At 41.4% G+C, this 15,065-nt stretch overlaps 3 protein-coding genes and 1 long non-coding RNA gene across 4 annotated transcripts; all 4 read right to left on the bottom strand.

Moving 5' to 3' along the window:
* Positions 1 to 955: 955 nt before the first annotated feature.
* Positions 956 to 1,657, bottom strand: LOC129598085 (uncharacterized). Its single transcript, XR_008691645.1, has 3 exons — positions 1,543 to 1,657; positions 1,208 to 1,314; positions 956 to 1,064 (listed from the first exon to the last, which is right to left on the bottom strand). It is a non-coding gene; the product is annotated as an uncharacterized LOC129598085 (long non-coding RNA).
* Positions 1,658 to 2,244: 587 nt separating this feature from the next.
* Positions 2,245 to 7,811, bottom strand: LOC129593715 (serine/threonine-protein phosphatase 6 regulatory ankyrin repeat subunit B-like). The gene is made up of 7 exons (XM_055490163.1): positions 7,710 to 7,811; positions 7,415 to 7,553; positions 4,006 to 4,162; positions 3,111 to 3,286; positions 2,810 to 2,988; positions 2,420 to 2,619; positions 2,245 to 2,339 (listed from the first exon to the last, which is right to left on the bottom strand). The coding sequence occupies exons 1-7, from the start codon at positions 7,784 to 7,786 to the stop codon at positions 2,245 to 2,247; spliced, it is 1,023 nt and encodes a 340-aa protein (XP_055346138.1). The 5' UTR covers positions 7,787 to 7,811.
* A 2,366-nt stretch (positions 7,812 to 10,177) lies between these two features.
* Positions 10,178 to 13,045, bottom strand: LOC129595545 (uncharacterized). The gene is made up of 4 exons (XM_055492593.1): positions 12,465 to 13,045; positions 11,874 to 12,299; positions 11,224 to 11,711; positions 10,178 to 11,157 (listed from the first exon to the last, which is right to left on the bottom strand). Exons 1-4 carry the CDS (start codon positions 12,720 to 12,722, stop codon positions 10,788 to 10,790), a joined length of 1,542 nt encoding a protein of 513 aa, XP_055348568.1. The 5' UTR covers positions 12,723 to 13,045; the 3' UTR covers positions 10,178 to 10,787.
* A 357-nt stretch (positions 13,046 to 13,402) lies between these two features.
* On the bottom strand, positions 13,403 to 14,828 carry LOC129596545 (uncharacterized). The gene is made up of 3 exons (XM_055493860.1): positions 14,613 to 14,828; positions 14,424 to 14,560; positions 13,403 to 14,310 (listed from the first exon to the last, which is right to left on the bottom strand). The coding sequence occupies exons 2-3, from the start codon at positions 14,485 to 14,487 to the stop codon at positions 13,688 to 13,690; spliced, it is 687 nt and encodes a 228-aa protein (XP_055349835.1). The 5' UTR covers positions 14,488 to 14,560; positions 14,613 to 14,828; the 3' UTR covers positions 13,403 to 13,687.
* Between the last annotated feature and the right edge of the window lie 237 nt (positions 14,829 to 15,065).

The following is a 15,065-nucleotide window of genomic DNA, read 5'->3' on the forward strand; positions in this document are numbered from 1 at the left end:
TGGCCTGTATCTTCACTGTATACAATACAGTGAAGCCCCTTGAGTAGGGCAGTGGTCTTCCACAGCATATGAAACAGCTACAAAAAGCGTTTAGACTCTCAACTACTACTGTTGCAGTCTTACCCAACCGCGTCTTTACAAGAAAAAAGTTTACACGCTCGCTCGCTTGCACTAAGGGCGGTTACGACCTTTATACTAGTATATAATATAATACAATACTACAATACAGCACCCACCAGTATTAATTTCTACTAGTTAACTGTAAAACTTGTCATTTTCCCCGCACGCCCGGTCTGATTGGTGCCGCCATAATAAGGGTTGCATACATATGCAGGTACGCATTCATTCTGTTATCGATTCAAGGAGCTCATACAGAAATTTATTTTTCTTCGTCTGTCTATTCTTTTGAATACAAATTATTGTAATACTAGCATAACCATTTTCTGAACATTTACTCGTACTTACCATTAGGTATAGTATAGTATGTACATGACGTCTCGCATAAACTTCAATCGATTATCAATCATTTAACCATCGACTGGAGACGAAGCGTTGTAAGACGGTAAAGCATTGTCATGGGACTGCTCGAAAAAACTCGAAGTACTGCACGGCGCACGCCCAAAGTACCATACATATACAGACCATCAGTTTGACGTTCCAAAGAAATAATACAATTATTAAAAGCCAATTGCATATACGGCAAAGAAAAATAAATGGTAATGCTAAAGTTGACTCGATTAGCATAAGAATTTTCGATTGACCTATAGCGGCTATAGGTTGACTTGGTTTATTGATTTAATGCAGAAGAGTGATGCTGATTTGCTAAACGAATATATTGGGTTGCAACGCAGAAAAGTGCAATAATGATGAATCAAAATGCACGTACGGCTACATAACTGCGTGCTTATCAACTAAAAATATGATCGACTTATTTTTTATAAGGTTGCGGTAGATCATTTGCACCTTCATCCAGCTGTTCGGCTTCGTCATGAATGTCCATCTTTTGTATGATCAAACGCAAAAGATTGCTCTGTTGATCCAATTTGCCATGGACATCCCGCAGTCTGTTGAAAAACCGAAAAAGGTAGTCTCTAATCTAATATAAATAAACGCGTGAAGTCTGATCAAAGCAGTTCCTGACACCAGCTTTAAATTATTTATTGGCAAAGGCTCGTGAAGGTCACGATACGTAATCTCCATGGCTTACTTGCGTCGCTGTTTCTCCAGTTCGCACTGCATTCGCTTCTCGCATGGCGTGGGTGTGTTGAAGCCGGTGTAGTTAGCAACCGGATTGCTACCGGAAATGCAGAAGAGCTGTAAAAATAATGGAAGTTTATTGTCCTTGCACGGAGCTAGCAGTTAAACTATCAGCCATTGCGACGTCTGCCGTTGCGCTTACTGTCCTGTGTAGTCACGAAAAAGTGATACTACTGGAAACACTGACTCATTATTGCTTTTAATCGTATGATTTCTTTTACGTTAGATACATTTGCCAGGAGTATTACAGAGTACAGACACATAACGGTGTTCCTGTACAGTGACCTTTTGCATTATTCCCTTGGTGCAACCATTAGGGTAGTAGGTGTTTTCTTTAAAGGTAACCCGTTTCAAAAACTATTTCGGTAAGTTCTCCTCCAGTCCAGTATGGAGATCAACCTGCATGGCCATGCGCTGTAGCGTAGCACTGCGCTGAACCGATTCGATGTCACCAACCGCTAAACCAATCTACAGCATATGATAGACCGGTTTGTACGCATTTTTGCAGAGTTGAGCAGATCGTTAATCATAATATCTTTTGGAATATGCAACTCAAAAAGGTTGACGGTTTTACCAAACGTCATTTAATGGCAGTTTGCTACATTATTTATTGCTTAATTATCTATTAGGAATATTTGCACTGTTGGAATTTCGAATCGCATATTACCAGTAAATTCATAACAAGCACGAACAGTCCAATGAATGCAACGATGAAGATAAAGGTCAAGTGAGGGAACTGCACCATGCCCTCCTGCATCGGAGTGATGTAATTGGCCACAGCATCAATCTCTCCTGAAGGAACATAGTTTTTTTGCAAAGTTGTGCAAAAGCACAAATTCACTCATGCTTCGCAGAACCGTAAGAAACATTTGGGCTTTCAGCTTAAATCAGTCGAAACGACTGGCCAAGGAATAGCTGCTGCTGGAGAGTGCAGGCAACCAAACAAAGGTTTATATAAGTATGCAAAAATGCTTTATTAAGTTGGCCTTACCCAAAAGCATATTTATAATTCGCAAAACTGAGTATCCGAATTTCCGATGCGGTGTCGTCAAAGTGCTTACGTCGATGACAAGACCGGGTTTCTGTAATTCCCGAATTAACATTATCACTAGAAGAATACAGTGATGTATCAGTCAATTTGAAACAGCACGGTGCCCTTTACCAAGTAATAATCCTGGTCGTTTGGAAATATGAACGACGGCAGCAGAATCTGGAATGCCAGCACGAACCCCACAAGCAAAAATGCGAAGACGAAGAAAGCGCGTAAAAGTGAACGGAGTATATGCAGAAACATAACCACGTAGACACCAATATGTAGTACCGAACCTGTAAATCGTGCCGTTGAATCGATGCGTGAGGTCACTATTTGAATATAACATATTTGACAGTATGAATAATAGTTAAGGTATGAGTTATGATTAAATAAAAATATGATGACCGGTAGTACGAAAGTATGATTATGAATATGAGAGCCATTAATATTATAAGTATGAATTGTGAATTAGGAGTAGGATTATGAGTATGAGGTCCGTTATGAGTATTAGGTACATACCTAGCCGATGCGGCATGAATGGCAGTCAGTTTGCTAAAGCAGCCAAAATTAATTTTGGCTCCATAAGCCACTAGCAGTTTAAAGCATTCCAGATAATCCTGTACAGCCGCAATATGGAGTGGCGTACGTCCGTGCCAGCCAGGGATGTTGATGTCACGAGTACTGGTACGAAGAAGCGCCTACGAAAAACAAATACTGTATTTACAATAATTTTCCAGTATCATTTATAGTTTCTGCATACATAGAGCAAACATACTGTATACACTTTTAAAATTTGCATTACAGATCGGCTGTGCAGTACCTCCAAGGCGTCCAATGCATCGAAGCGAACGGCTTCATGTAACGGCGTTTCCAACATGGCGTTTTTGGCGTAAAGGTCAGCGTTGAGGGCAATTAGCGTTTCCACTACTTTCATGTTATTATTCATGGCCGCCATGTGGAGGCTAGTTTCACCTTCACCATCTTTCACATCCACAGCTAAATACGAGTAATATTCGAGCAAAAAATTACGGTTACGGTAATACAACTTCTTTTAATATGTTCCTTTAACTGTTATTTGGTATGACTCTGTTATTTGGTATTTGGTTATTTAGTATTATAAAATGTTATTTGATATTACTCCTTTTTGGGATAATTTTTTCGTTGTTTATGAATCCGTTACTGCCGTTAGTACTGTTGCAGGTAACACGCGGAATGCCACCCGTATGGCTCAACATCCATTCCCGATTCAAGCGGCTAACACAACCTTTTGTGGCACAACGTTAACTGTACCGACAAATGAAAACGAATTTTCGAACCGGACCGCCAAACTATGGAATGAGCTCAACTTGGATGAAAGCGCTTATCGGTCGTTACCGACGTTTGATAAGGCACTGGACACTGAGTGGACAGGTTTCATGGGAGCATATTCCTTGGATCAAAGAGCTGTTACCTTGTTAATATACATGCATTCCTTCTTTCTCGTCTCTGTTTTTAATCAGCGACATATTTCATTGGAGAATATGTGTTTTGAATTTCATTGTTTCTGATTTGGTTGTCTGTAGATCTCGATAAGGAGCGATTCCTTGTCTCTAGAGACGTTAAGCAATAAACCTAAACCTAAACTCACTTTTGAGTTCTATACTCTTACTACGTACATATATACATAGTAATGGTGCTTACGAAGTACATATCGTTTACATAGTAATGGTACTTACGAATTCCTTTCTGAACTAGCAAATCGATCACCAGCGGCTTTCCATGCTCTGCAGCTACGTGCAGGAGGCTTTTGCCGGCCTCGTTTTTGATGTACACCAAATTTCGTTGTTTATTAAAAATTTGCTCCAGTTGTTCGACATTGTCTGTCACTGCAAGCTGGAAAAAATACCAAATAAGTAATAACAACATTTAATTCAAATAATAATCTATTCAAGACCACATTTGTTGACTTTTCTCGGTTGTGCTGCAGAAATTAATCTTTGCAAGCATGAGTGGTGCTTGCACACTCTACGGTGCCTTGTGTATACTTTACGGCTATATCCTAATCGACAATCCCCAGCTTGTACTTGTAGCGTATCACATTGCAGTAAAGGTTGTCTTTACAAATCATCGACAAAAATTTGGGCAAATCTTTCGTCTGTCGATCATGCCGCTCAGAATGAATTAACAAAAAATATGTATAAGTTATTAACTAGAATAAGATATTAGAATAGGTTAAAGGTTTAGGTTTAGGAATAGGTTTAGAATAAGTTAACAGGAAATGCACTTCTTGTTGAAGTGTATCCTAATTCAGATCTATATTGCCACGAATGGGATACACCAGAGCCGACAAACCAGAAAAGACTGACCAAAACCAGTATTATATTCTGAAAGCCCGTAGTAGAAAACCCGGCCAGATAGCATTCATTCCTTTCAAAACCTCTCCCGCTTTGAACGCCAAAGCGGAAGAGTTTTGACAACCTCTACCAAATGCAACTAAATTATTGAAATAATACGAACATTTTCGAGTATATAATACGAGTATTCATCGTGGTATTTTTAACCCGGCAATGTTGCCACGTTGACCAACTAAAATATAGATAAAAAATGAAAGTCATTTCTACTATTTAAATTATCAGAATGAATTTAATTAGAAAACCGTTATTACGACAAGAATGACTACGTGATATGTCATCGAGTCAAGAACGACTACGTTGTCATCGAGGACAATTTCTGCACGAGTGCCGGCCGACCAAGTTACCGGTACTGCCCAGCGCAAATAACCCGTTAGGCAAACCAGCTAGCGGGTGACCGATCTAGCGCGTGCACAGAGCCCATTATGGGAACGGGTAAGCAAGCTGGCGTTACTGTTCAGTGTGCCGGACCCGTTAGGTGAGCGGGTGACCGAGCTACCGGTACTGTCCAGTGCACAGATCCCGTTAGGCGAACGAGTGACCAATCTCCCTCTTCAGTCCAGCTAGTTTGCGGGACCCGTTAGGTGAGCGGGTAACCCAGCTCTCGGTATTATCCAGTGTACGGGCCCCGTTAGGCGAACGAGTGGCCAAGATACCGAGCTATAGGTACGGAGCGGGTGACTGAGCTATAGGTACTGTTCACTGCACAAAGCCCGTTAGGTGAGCGGTGACCGAGCAACCGGTACTGTCCAGGGTACGGGACCCTTTAGGTGAGTGGGTGACCGAGCTACGGGTACTGTTCACTGCACAAAGCCCGTTAAGTGAGCGCGTTTTCTTACAGATCGTCTTAGTGGAAGGGGACCGAGAAGCTTCCCGTTTATCGGCAACCGCATACCGAGTAACGTTGGAATCATCCGACTGAACGCTGGATACGACGGATGATGCACGGGAAGCCGACTCCGACTGAGCCGACTCCGACTGAGCAGATGGAGATGAGCGTGTAGCACGAGGCATATTGCACGCAACTCACAGATAATTATGGTACCGACCGTAAGCAAACGCCAGTACCAAAGGTCACCCAACAAAATCACTATACGAAGATACAATTTAGATACGATTTGACATTACGCTCAGGAAACCACAGAAATCACTAGACATTGAACTGACATGTGCATCCATGCGAACAGTTTGCTTTATATGCAGCGGCAACTAAGCCCGCGCTTGCGGGGCGCTTGTCCTGTTGACCACTGTCCAACGGGAGACATCGTACCGCCTCTTCTTCCTCTGCTGCCTTAACTGGAATTAGCTCCGCTAATTCTATTTAGCGTAAAATCCGCTTTTTTGAGCTAATACGATGTACCGATTATGCTTCGACGAAATATGTTATTTTAATAAATATTCATTGAAAACTAAATAAAGTGGCCGTTGACCACAAGAAACGCGGAGGCGAAGCCGAGGCTGTTTCTTGTATCTAATAAGAGAGCATTTAAAACGTTATGCGTATAAAAAGTTAAAAACCAGCGCGAAACTTTATGTATACAATAAAAATGTATAGATATATTACCATTGTTTATCGTTAGTTTAATATACCAGTGCAAGAAACAGTTTAAATAAACTTTAATCTACCGGGTGGCCCAACAAAATGGCGGTCTCAGTTTTTTGTTTGCTGTTCGTGAACCAGTCGTCGTACAGCAATGGTTTTAGATTCATTAAATTACAAATTTTGTTAGCTACTGAACGTACAAAAATTTTTTTGGAAAAGCTGTGACACGCTCGCGAAAAGCTGCGCCGACTGAAATCGTGCAGAAGCGTATTGTGACCCAGCTTTTGAACCATAAAATTTTGTGTCATTTATTATCCATATGAACTATTTTAATTTTTTAAACTGTTTCATGTAAAGAATGACGTACTCTATCAGCATACAAAAATTGGTTTCCATAGTGCTCGCAATAGAGGAGCAATGCACTCGACTCACTTTTGGAAAAAATGCCGATTTTTTTATTAATTTTTGAGCATTTGTAATAATATTTTTATGTTCCATGGCAGGCTGCAACAAAAAAGGCTAATTTAGCTGTTATGTGTAGCTGAGATATTGCTCTTATAAAAGCAAGATTGATTTAGATCCACTTTTGCAGCGTTGGTGAGAAACTGATTTTTGAAAATGCTGGTGGAGGATTGCACGAAAATCAGATGTCCGGCGCTCCAGCTCATCAGTGTCTGGACCGAACGCGGTGACCGGAATATCGTATCTCTTTACAGTAAAACAACAAGAACCAATCCCTCTACCCGAAATGACAAAGCGACAGATTTTAATCTACCAAGCTGAATAATAGCCAATTTTAATTTGCTAAGAGGGAAATTCAAATTATCGATTCTGGGTCACCGTCAAATTCTACCTATTTTATTAAAATAATTCGCTAAAAAGTTAAATGTTTGTTTACGGTTAATATGATTAAGCAGTTCTATGTTTGAAAAACTGCTCTTTCGAATGAAATTAATATGAAGTCAATCGGACGTTGGGCGGGGCCAGTTCACAATTAAAAGCTAGCCCGCCATTTTGTTGAGCCACCCGGTACATGGGAGGCAACATTTAATAAGTACGAGTACCACGAAACCAGTAAAAACTAAGTACCATGCAGAACAAATTCATACCAGAAAAAGTTCCTCTATGCTATCCTGCTCGGAAATTGTACCCATCACACAAATTGCAGTAATCTACAGTGAACAGACGTACCTTGAACAAGCGCTTGGGACTATGTTCAGTTGCGCAAACCTCTTCATTATTGACGACTTCTGTGCCTGTAAAGGACTCAATTCGCAGCATCGTTGGGGCGTACTTATCCAAGGGATAGCCGCGCCGCTGTTCTTTAAATCTGTATGAAAGCAAAACCTACTTATCCCACCATTCTGTTTTAACTACTTTGCTGCTTAGTTTGTATAATCGAAGGCTGTGCACAATTGCACATTATCTTCATTCCTGCACAGATTGCACCGCTTACTGATAACGTACGCGACTTACGGTCACTTACCGGCTAATTACATTGGTTAACAGTCCGCGGCTGCGCGGCGTCAACACTGGCGATGACCTTTCTACGGTCAAATCCATATGTACAGGCAAATATGAATTGAGTAATGTAATACTAATATCAGTCGAAATGCTATGCGCAATTTGCATATACCGTAATTATCGAATTTGTGGCCCTGGGGTACAAATTGTTCGAAGGCTATGGCGGAGGGGGGCTTATTTCGGGGAGGGGGCGCAATTTCGGGGGGTGGCATTATTTTTCGAACGGTATTTTTTGGGATGGGGCATTATATTTCAAACAACTTCACATCCAGTTCTAGTGGAACTGAACGCAATAGTTACCGGTATACGCAACAGCGCAACCTTCCCTGCAACATTTTCGAGCGTATACTGAGGTCCCCGTACACCTTTTTGCCGACGAATACCGCATTATATAGATGTGCGTTTAATGCTTGCTCATAAGCACAACATTTTTTAAAAAAACATTTGCGGTACACCGATCATTTTGCAGCGCTAGACATGTAATAACGGCCCCCTGGGGCGTAATTTCGGGGGGTGGCCTTATTTTTCAAACAGGGTCGGGGAGGGGGGCTTATTACAGGGGGGGGGGCTCTTATTGCGGGGGGAGCCACAAATTCGATAATTACGGTAGTTCTCAGTTTATATGTAATTTATCCCTACCGTTAATAGACTAATATGCTGCGTTCAAATAACGATCAAACATACAAAAACGTGAGCAAAGTGTTACACTTCTCAGCAAACCACTCCAACATGTCCCCGTGCTCCTAAACTGAAAAGGTCAACAGGATTGGTAAACATGACACTCAGCGGGCTGATGACGACCAGGTCGACCAAATAATGTATGGCTTCGGTGCTGCTACTCAATATTTCCCGGGAAGAGGAACAATATGCTGCGTCCGGATTCAGCAAAGTGATCAAGCACTTCCTGTCCTTGTGTGTTAATGGTGAACTCATAATGAAAATGAGATTCTGGTACGCCAGTCGAGGACTGTTCAGCAATTCAGCAATACCTCTCCAGGAATTGTAGCCCTTTAATAATTCAAAATATTACGCGGCACAGTATACTAGATCATCATACGAGTGCATGCAGTTTGATAGGAAAACACCAGCTAGGTTGTCTCACACGGGTTGATTAATAATACTAGTCGAACTTAAAGCACATTAGCTAATTGTAAGGGCTAAACCTTCTGGATGTCAGACGTTTTGAAAGTTATTTAATCGTCAAAAACAATCAGCATCGTTAATCGTCAAAAACAATCAATCGTCAAAAACATCAGCATTTTTACAACATCAAAATTTCATTAAGCTTTGCTATTCCTTTCATCGTTCCCATGACTGATGCCGCGTTACCGCGCTGTATCTCCAGTATCAGTAATTAAATTTACCACAACTTCGTCAATGAAAAAAAAGTCCACGTTGTTTGGAGCGGTAAGTTGACAAACAATGCTTTAGGATTAATGTTGTCGACTTAACAACCGTTGAAATCGGTTTTCTGCACTAGCCAATTATTTTGCATAAATCAACATAGTAAAAGAAGAAAAACTTGTGTAATAGATTTCGAAAATGTCGAATTCGAAAAAGTGTTTGATGGGATCATAAAAAACAACACGCCACGTAGTCATCGTACCGGCGAATATAAAAATATCTAATGCTGCATTGTTATGTACTGCGAAAATGTACAGAGTACGAACGGCCACCGAAGGATTACTTACATGCACATACTGTCATACAGTAGTATCGCAAAACGTGGCCTTGCCAATAAAACATCAATTATTTATATCGGTTAAAAATGTCGTGCCGCTAGCGAGAATACTGATAATAATTTTAAGTTCTGTAGTATACAGTCTGTAGTATTGTAGAAGATTTGTACGTACGAGGTACGTATCGTACATATCAAACTCGTATTAATAAGTACATTGTGGAATTTGTAGTCCAGTAAAGTACCGTACTTGTTACTAAACTTAAAAACAAAACTACTGTAAGTAAATCCATAACCCATTTTTAGTAAATACAATCATGATCCCTACAAATTCATACGATCAGAAGCGCAGTAATTAATTAGATTGTGCAGGTAAGTAATGTTTGTTAAACTTAATTAGACGTCTATGTTTCATTAACTTATTCTGTTTATTCATTTAGAAAATGATTCAGGCAAATAAATGAAGTACGGTTATTGTTGAAAATCTACCCATAGTAATATCTATATGAACAAGATGCATGCGAATGATAACTAAATGCTTCCTTACTTTTACATCCTTAATTTTCCTTCCCTTCCCTTATTTTTAATCTAATTATTTTGATATCCTCTTTTATTCGACACCATCAATTTTATTCAACCGATCCAAACGCTGACTGTTCTGCTCACTGCATTGGAGGGTTTTATTCTTAAAGTAAATTTCACTTTATAATTCGCCGTGCGCATGAGCGGGCACAACCAGAACCCGTGGCTAATCTCAAGTTAATCGCGAAAGAGGCACTGAAACAGCGAAAAACAGATGAAACCGGTTAAAACAAGCTCCAAAATGAAGGCTCCTTCTGCTGCAGGAGAACGGGTGAGCGGCGGTAGAGTCAACTCGGTTGATAATAATAAAGCGCTGGCTGATTCGATGAGTTTCTTGGCCTTGAAGAAGCGGCGCACGTATTGCCGGTTGTGCTTAAAAACACCTTGAACGCTAAATTATTATTGTATGCCTTAGCGCTTTTGTTGATGGCTTTCTTATGTAAATGCGCCATTGAGGGCCTGACATGAAAATTTCGCCCGATTTTACCACAGTTTCTGCCGTCAAAACAACCGTTGTAAGAGCAGCGTGCATGCACTTATTCAAAAATACGAAAGGTGTACTTTTGAATAAGCGGGACACCTTCTCACGTACAAATTAAACAAAAGCATTTCTGCAAATAATTAATACACTTAAAATACTAGAATAATTTTGTCGAATTTAGATACTAGAGCTATTTACTATCACGGCGACGAAAAGGTGGCAGTGAAGGTTATAGGACCGGGCACCATCACATGTTACGCAATAACTGTTTGGCTAATTATAACGACAGCATTCTTAATTTAAGTTAAAACACTTCCCACCAACAGTAGGCAACCATAAATAAACAGGACAATTTTACACAAATAATTTGCGACCGAAACCGCGTTTGTCATATACGTAGTGCCTTGTATGGTGTAGTTGTTATTTTCTGACATTCCAACAACGGTGATGTAAACTTCCACTAATGGTAAGTCGCTGCTGCTTCCTGCTGAATCCAATCTGGATGCTGACGTAGTTCTAGCTTTATGATAAGGAATCACAGTGATCCCGTCGATTTTCCCATCATTTACCGCATCCGAGGGGTTCGTCTCCGTATAGGAATAATAAGCAGCTATTTTACCGGCAGTGGTCGAAATTCTTATGTGGATACCTTCTTCTCTCACGGGATACCTGCAGAAAAGTTGCATTTCTTATTATGCATTATTGGCGACTAGCTTAACTATGTAAAATCTGTACCGAAAATATCGTCTTTCTGCTCGGATAAGAGAATCACTGATTGTATCGTTAATTCGCGGAGTCTGTGGTATTTCGCACGTTTCCCGGTTCAGTTGTCGGAAAAATTCGGCAAGATCCTGGAAATTATCCAGGTAATGTACACGATCTCGATTATTGTCGGTTATTTGCAGCAGCTCCGACAGTACCACTTCCGAACCCACACCGACAGCAAAAGATGTTATACCGACAGCCGCCGCCAAGGGTGCTGTATTTGCCACTGTGTCGTCGGTAATAACCAGGTTAATTTTGGGTACTCCAGGAATGGAGGGCGTGCTGTTGAACATGTCGATACAATATTTAATAGCAGCGGCCGTGTGTGTGTTATCCCGTAAGTGCGGTGTGAGTTTTGTATCGAGCGCCGCTAGCCGTTTCTCGCTCCACGTCATGTTGGTGTCCAGTGGAAAGGTCAAGTGGACTGTACTGGAAAATACCACTAACGCTGCTCGCGCCTAAAAATTGTACGGATTCGCAATATGTTCTAGTAAAGAATATTGTTGTTCTAGTAAAAAATATCGGAGAAATTAGGTATTGGTAAGGATTGTCGGATGGAGATGTGAATTAAAATTTTGCAGGTTCAAACGTTTGTGCTAACACAGTTTTATTTTGCCTACCGATCCTCCTTCAAATGAACCAAGCAGATCCTTGAGAAACACACGAGCTAGGAAGAAATTCAGGAAACCAATACTCCCCGATGAGTCCATCATAATACAGATGTCCAGACGTCCTAGACATTGAGATTCGCAAGCGTTCGATGTGGCGGCCGTCTGGAACGCGGGCAATGAACCCAGTGGATTGTAGTATGCCTGCCAATAACCGGCCTGAGCAGATATCAGTACCGGGATCGGCTTGTTCTCAGCAATTTCTGTCAGTGTGAGCACTAGACGGGCTACTAATCCCGAGTAAAAAGGTTTCAGCAGGTCACGGCGGTCGAGACTATTCCATTGTATATTCCATAGAGTTTTTATGTTGTCGTGTAAATGCACGAGGTGAGGATATCGTCCCGTATTTTGCGTCCTCTCGAAGTCTGCGGCAGTTACCTACAGCGCAAAAAAAGTTGTACCAATATTTCTCTTGTAATGCTCACTATCTGAAACCTAATCATTTCATAAAACGCATTATACTTTTCAGTCTAAATATATAGCAATAGCTGTGAACATGTTTTTATAACTTGTAATGTAAACGTGAATAATCACTTTTCGCACCTGCCAGATGCCGCCCCAGTTGCTCTCGGTGAAAGTTATAGCGTTTTGTCCATATTGCGTTTCCGCACAAGCAATTCGGCGCAGAATGTTCCTGTCGTCTGGAAAAATACTGGCGCGATCAAGGCATTTTATGACGGCGTCCACTACAGATTTCCCGGCTGCACGATTGTCCATCGTTGCATCTTGTTGAGCAAAGTTAGTAGGTGAGTGCACCACGAATAATAACAGCATTAGCACAGACTGAGCTGCTTCCATCATGGTTGTACAATCTGCAGATGCGGTTGTCGCTCAACAATTAAGAACACGAATAACCGTTCGTTAGAGGCAATAACGCCAAATTTCGAGCGACGGGTCGAGATGTAAATTCTCTGTTCGTCAATAACTCCTTTATGGTATTAAAAAAACGATTGCTGTAGTATGTGATAAATGTGCGATCGGTAGTACTCGTAATATTTTAGTCAATATACTCCTGGTTGTCGAAAACAGGAAATTCTCTGCGAAACCAAAATCCATTATTATTACTATGGCATTGAAGTACAGTCTGCTGTCGGTCATATTCATTGTTGCTGGAATCCTTGTAAAGTATAAAGTTCGGACAATAAACCAAATTTCATCTTATGATTCATTTAATTTGTAGATCAAATATGCGTCTAGTGCGCCGGTAGTGTATGCATAATGCAGCAATATGCAGGAGGCATCGCTGGTGGTAGTGCACTTTACGAAGCGGCTAAACTTATCATATCTTGAAGTAAGTGATAAAACAGAAAAATGAGTGATTCGAACATACGCTAATTTTGTGAATCACTGGACAAAAATGCGGATCTTAAATAATACAATGGCATGGCCAATATACGTATATTGATGAGCATATAGTTCTTTGCAAGTCAACACCGGCCGATCAACGCTTCTTTGTAATCAAAATTACTTCAAGCTTAAAATACGATAATTTTAATTCTAAAACTCGGAAACCTTGATTAGTAGCAAAGCTGCCTACAGTATAGCGAACATTAATTCCACAGAATATTTGACCATGGATGATATGATTATGGTTGTTGGATGGCTTTTATCGAATAAGCAGCAGAAGGAAACAAAGGATGATATACATAATATAACGTGAACATTTGCTGTGTAGCTGCTAATAAAAGCAGACGCTAATTGCTAACATCTCGTTCCCACAAAACGGACCAATATTAATGCCATGCGGCAACCACAATACAGTATCACTAAACCTTCTGGTTCACATTGTTTTGCTTAATGAGAGGTGGTCCCACATTGGATTCCTGCTGCGTAGGCGCTGTTGGTCCAGCTGATGGAGTCAGCACAACATACACCGGCTGTCCGTCTTGACCGCAGAATAGGGCCTGTACTCCGGGACAAGTGCTTGATGGACGGACGATGATCTGTTGCGGTCCTTTCAATGTCGTGGTCAACTTGCACAGATTGATCCCCGCCACGGTCGACTGTCCCAGGTTAGCCAGAAACATGACGATATGCAGACCGAACTGCACTGAAGGTCCCAGTGTAACAACCGACAGCGCAATCAACACCACTGAGCCTACCGCACCCAGGATGCTCATAACGATATCGATAGACGCAATCAGAAGGGCCATTCGGGATGACGGCGGAGTGCCGACCGGCAAGCGCTCACCGGCCTTGATGCCTAACATTCCGATGATAACGAAGAAGCTGCCCATGACTAAGAACACCGAGCCCACGGCGCTGTATGGCAAGGATCCCTGGCTGATGAGGCGACTCGTAATACGAGTAACCGAGCTTGACTGAGAGCTTCCGGTTTCACGGTGGGAGACGCTCTCCCACTGGTTGTACGACGGAAAAATGATGAACCCTAAGTTTGACAATGTGGTACAAGAGCACTACCTAGCTGTTGGTCATGAAACGCTGCGCCCCGTAAACTTAAATCAACCATACCGGAAAAACACTACTGCGTCCCATAATTACCGATAATGTCGTTGATCATCAGCGCCAGTCCGACCAAAATCTGGATGATCCCGAAAACCACCATGGGAATGCGGTTCCACAGGCGAGTGGGCTTTGGAGACGATGTAACGACCAGTTCCGGCTTTATGATCAGCTAACTATAAAAGTATATTAGAATTAGAACATTTCCGTTAACAAAGCTCTCCTTACATTAGCAAACACTGTTTGTGGAGACACAACGCGGCTGCAATCGACTGGGTCAAACAATCAGAGTTCACGCGGTTACGATCGGGTGACCTTTAAGGTATAGCATGTAAGCGCTGGCGAAGTCGTTTAATATCATAAAATATTGGTTTGTAAATGCAGAATAATTTTCCGAAGCATATTGCCAGAAGCAAAGTATGAAAATATCACCATGTATCCGTTTGCTAGTGCGTACTCTTTCACAATCTCCGCCAACATTTTTTTGTTATCAGCACTACTCTCAAGCATTCCATTTCCACCAAGACTTTCGGCAGACTTCTCTTGACTTCGATTGTTTATGAAAGTTAGTGGTATACATATATACTCACATGAATATGCTGCATGATCCACAGCTACAGCTACAAGATTCACAGTTTCCCACGTTGAGAGCGCGGCCAAAGGCACTCAGTCCGCCGGCAT

Source organism: Paramacrobiotus metropolitanus, unplaced genomic scaffold, assembly GCF_019649055.1.
Source record: "Paramacrobiotus metropolitanus isolate TYO unplaced genomic scaffold, Prichtersi_v1.0 Parri_scaffold0000003, whole genome shotgun sequence".
Lineage (NCBI taxonomy): Eukaryota > Metazoa > Tardigrada > Eutardigrada > Parachela > Macrobiotidae > Paramacrobiotus > Paramacrobiotus metropolitanus.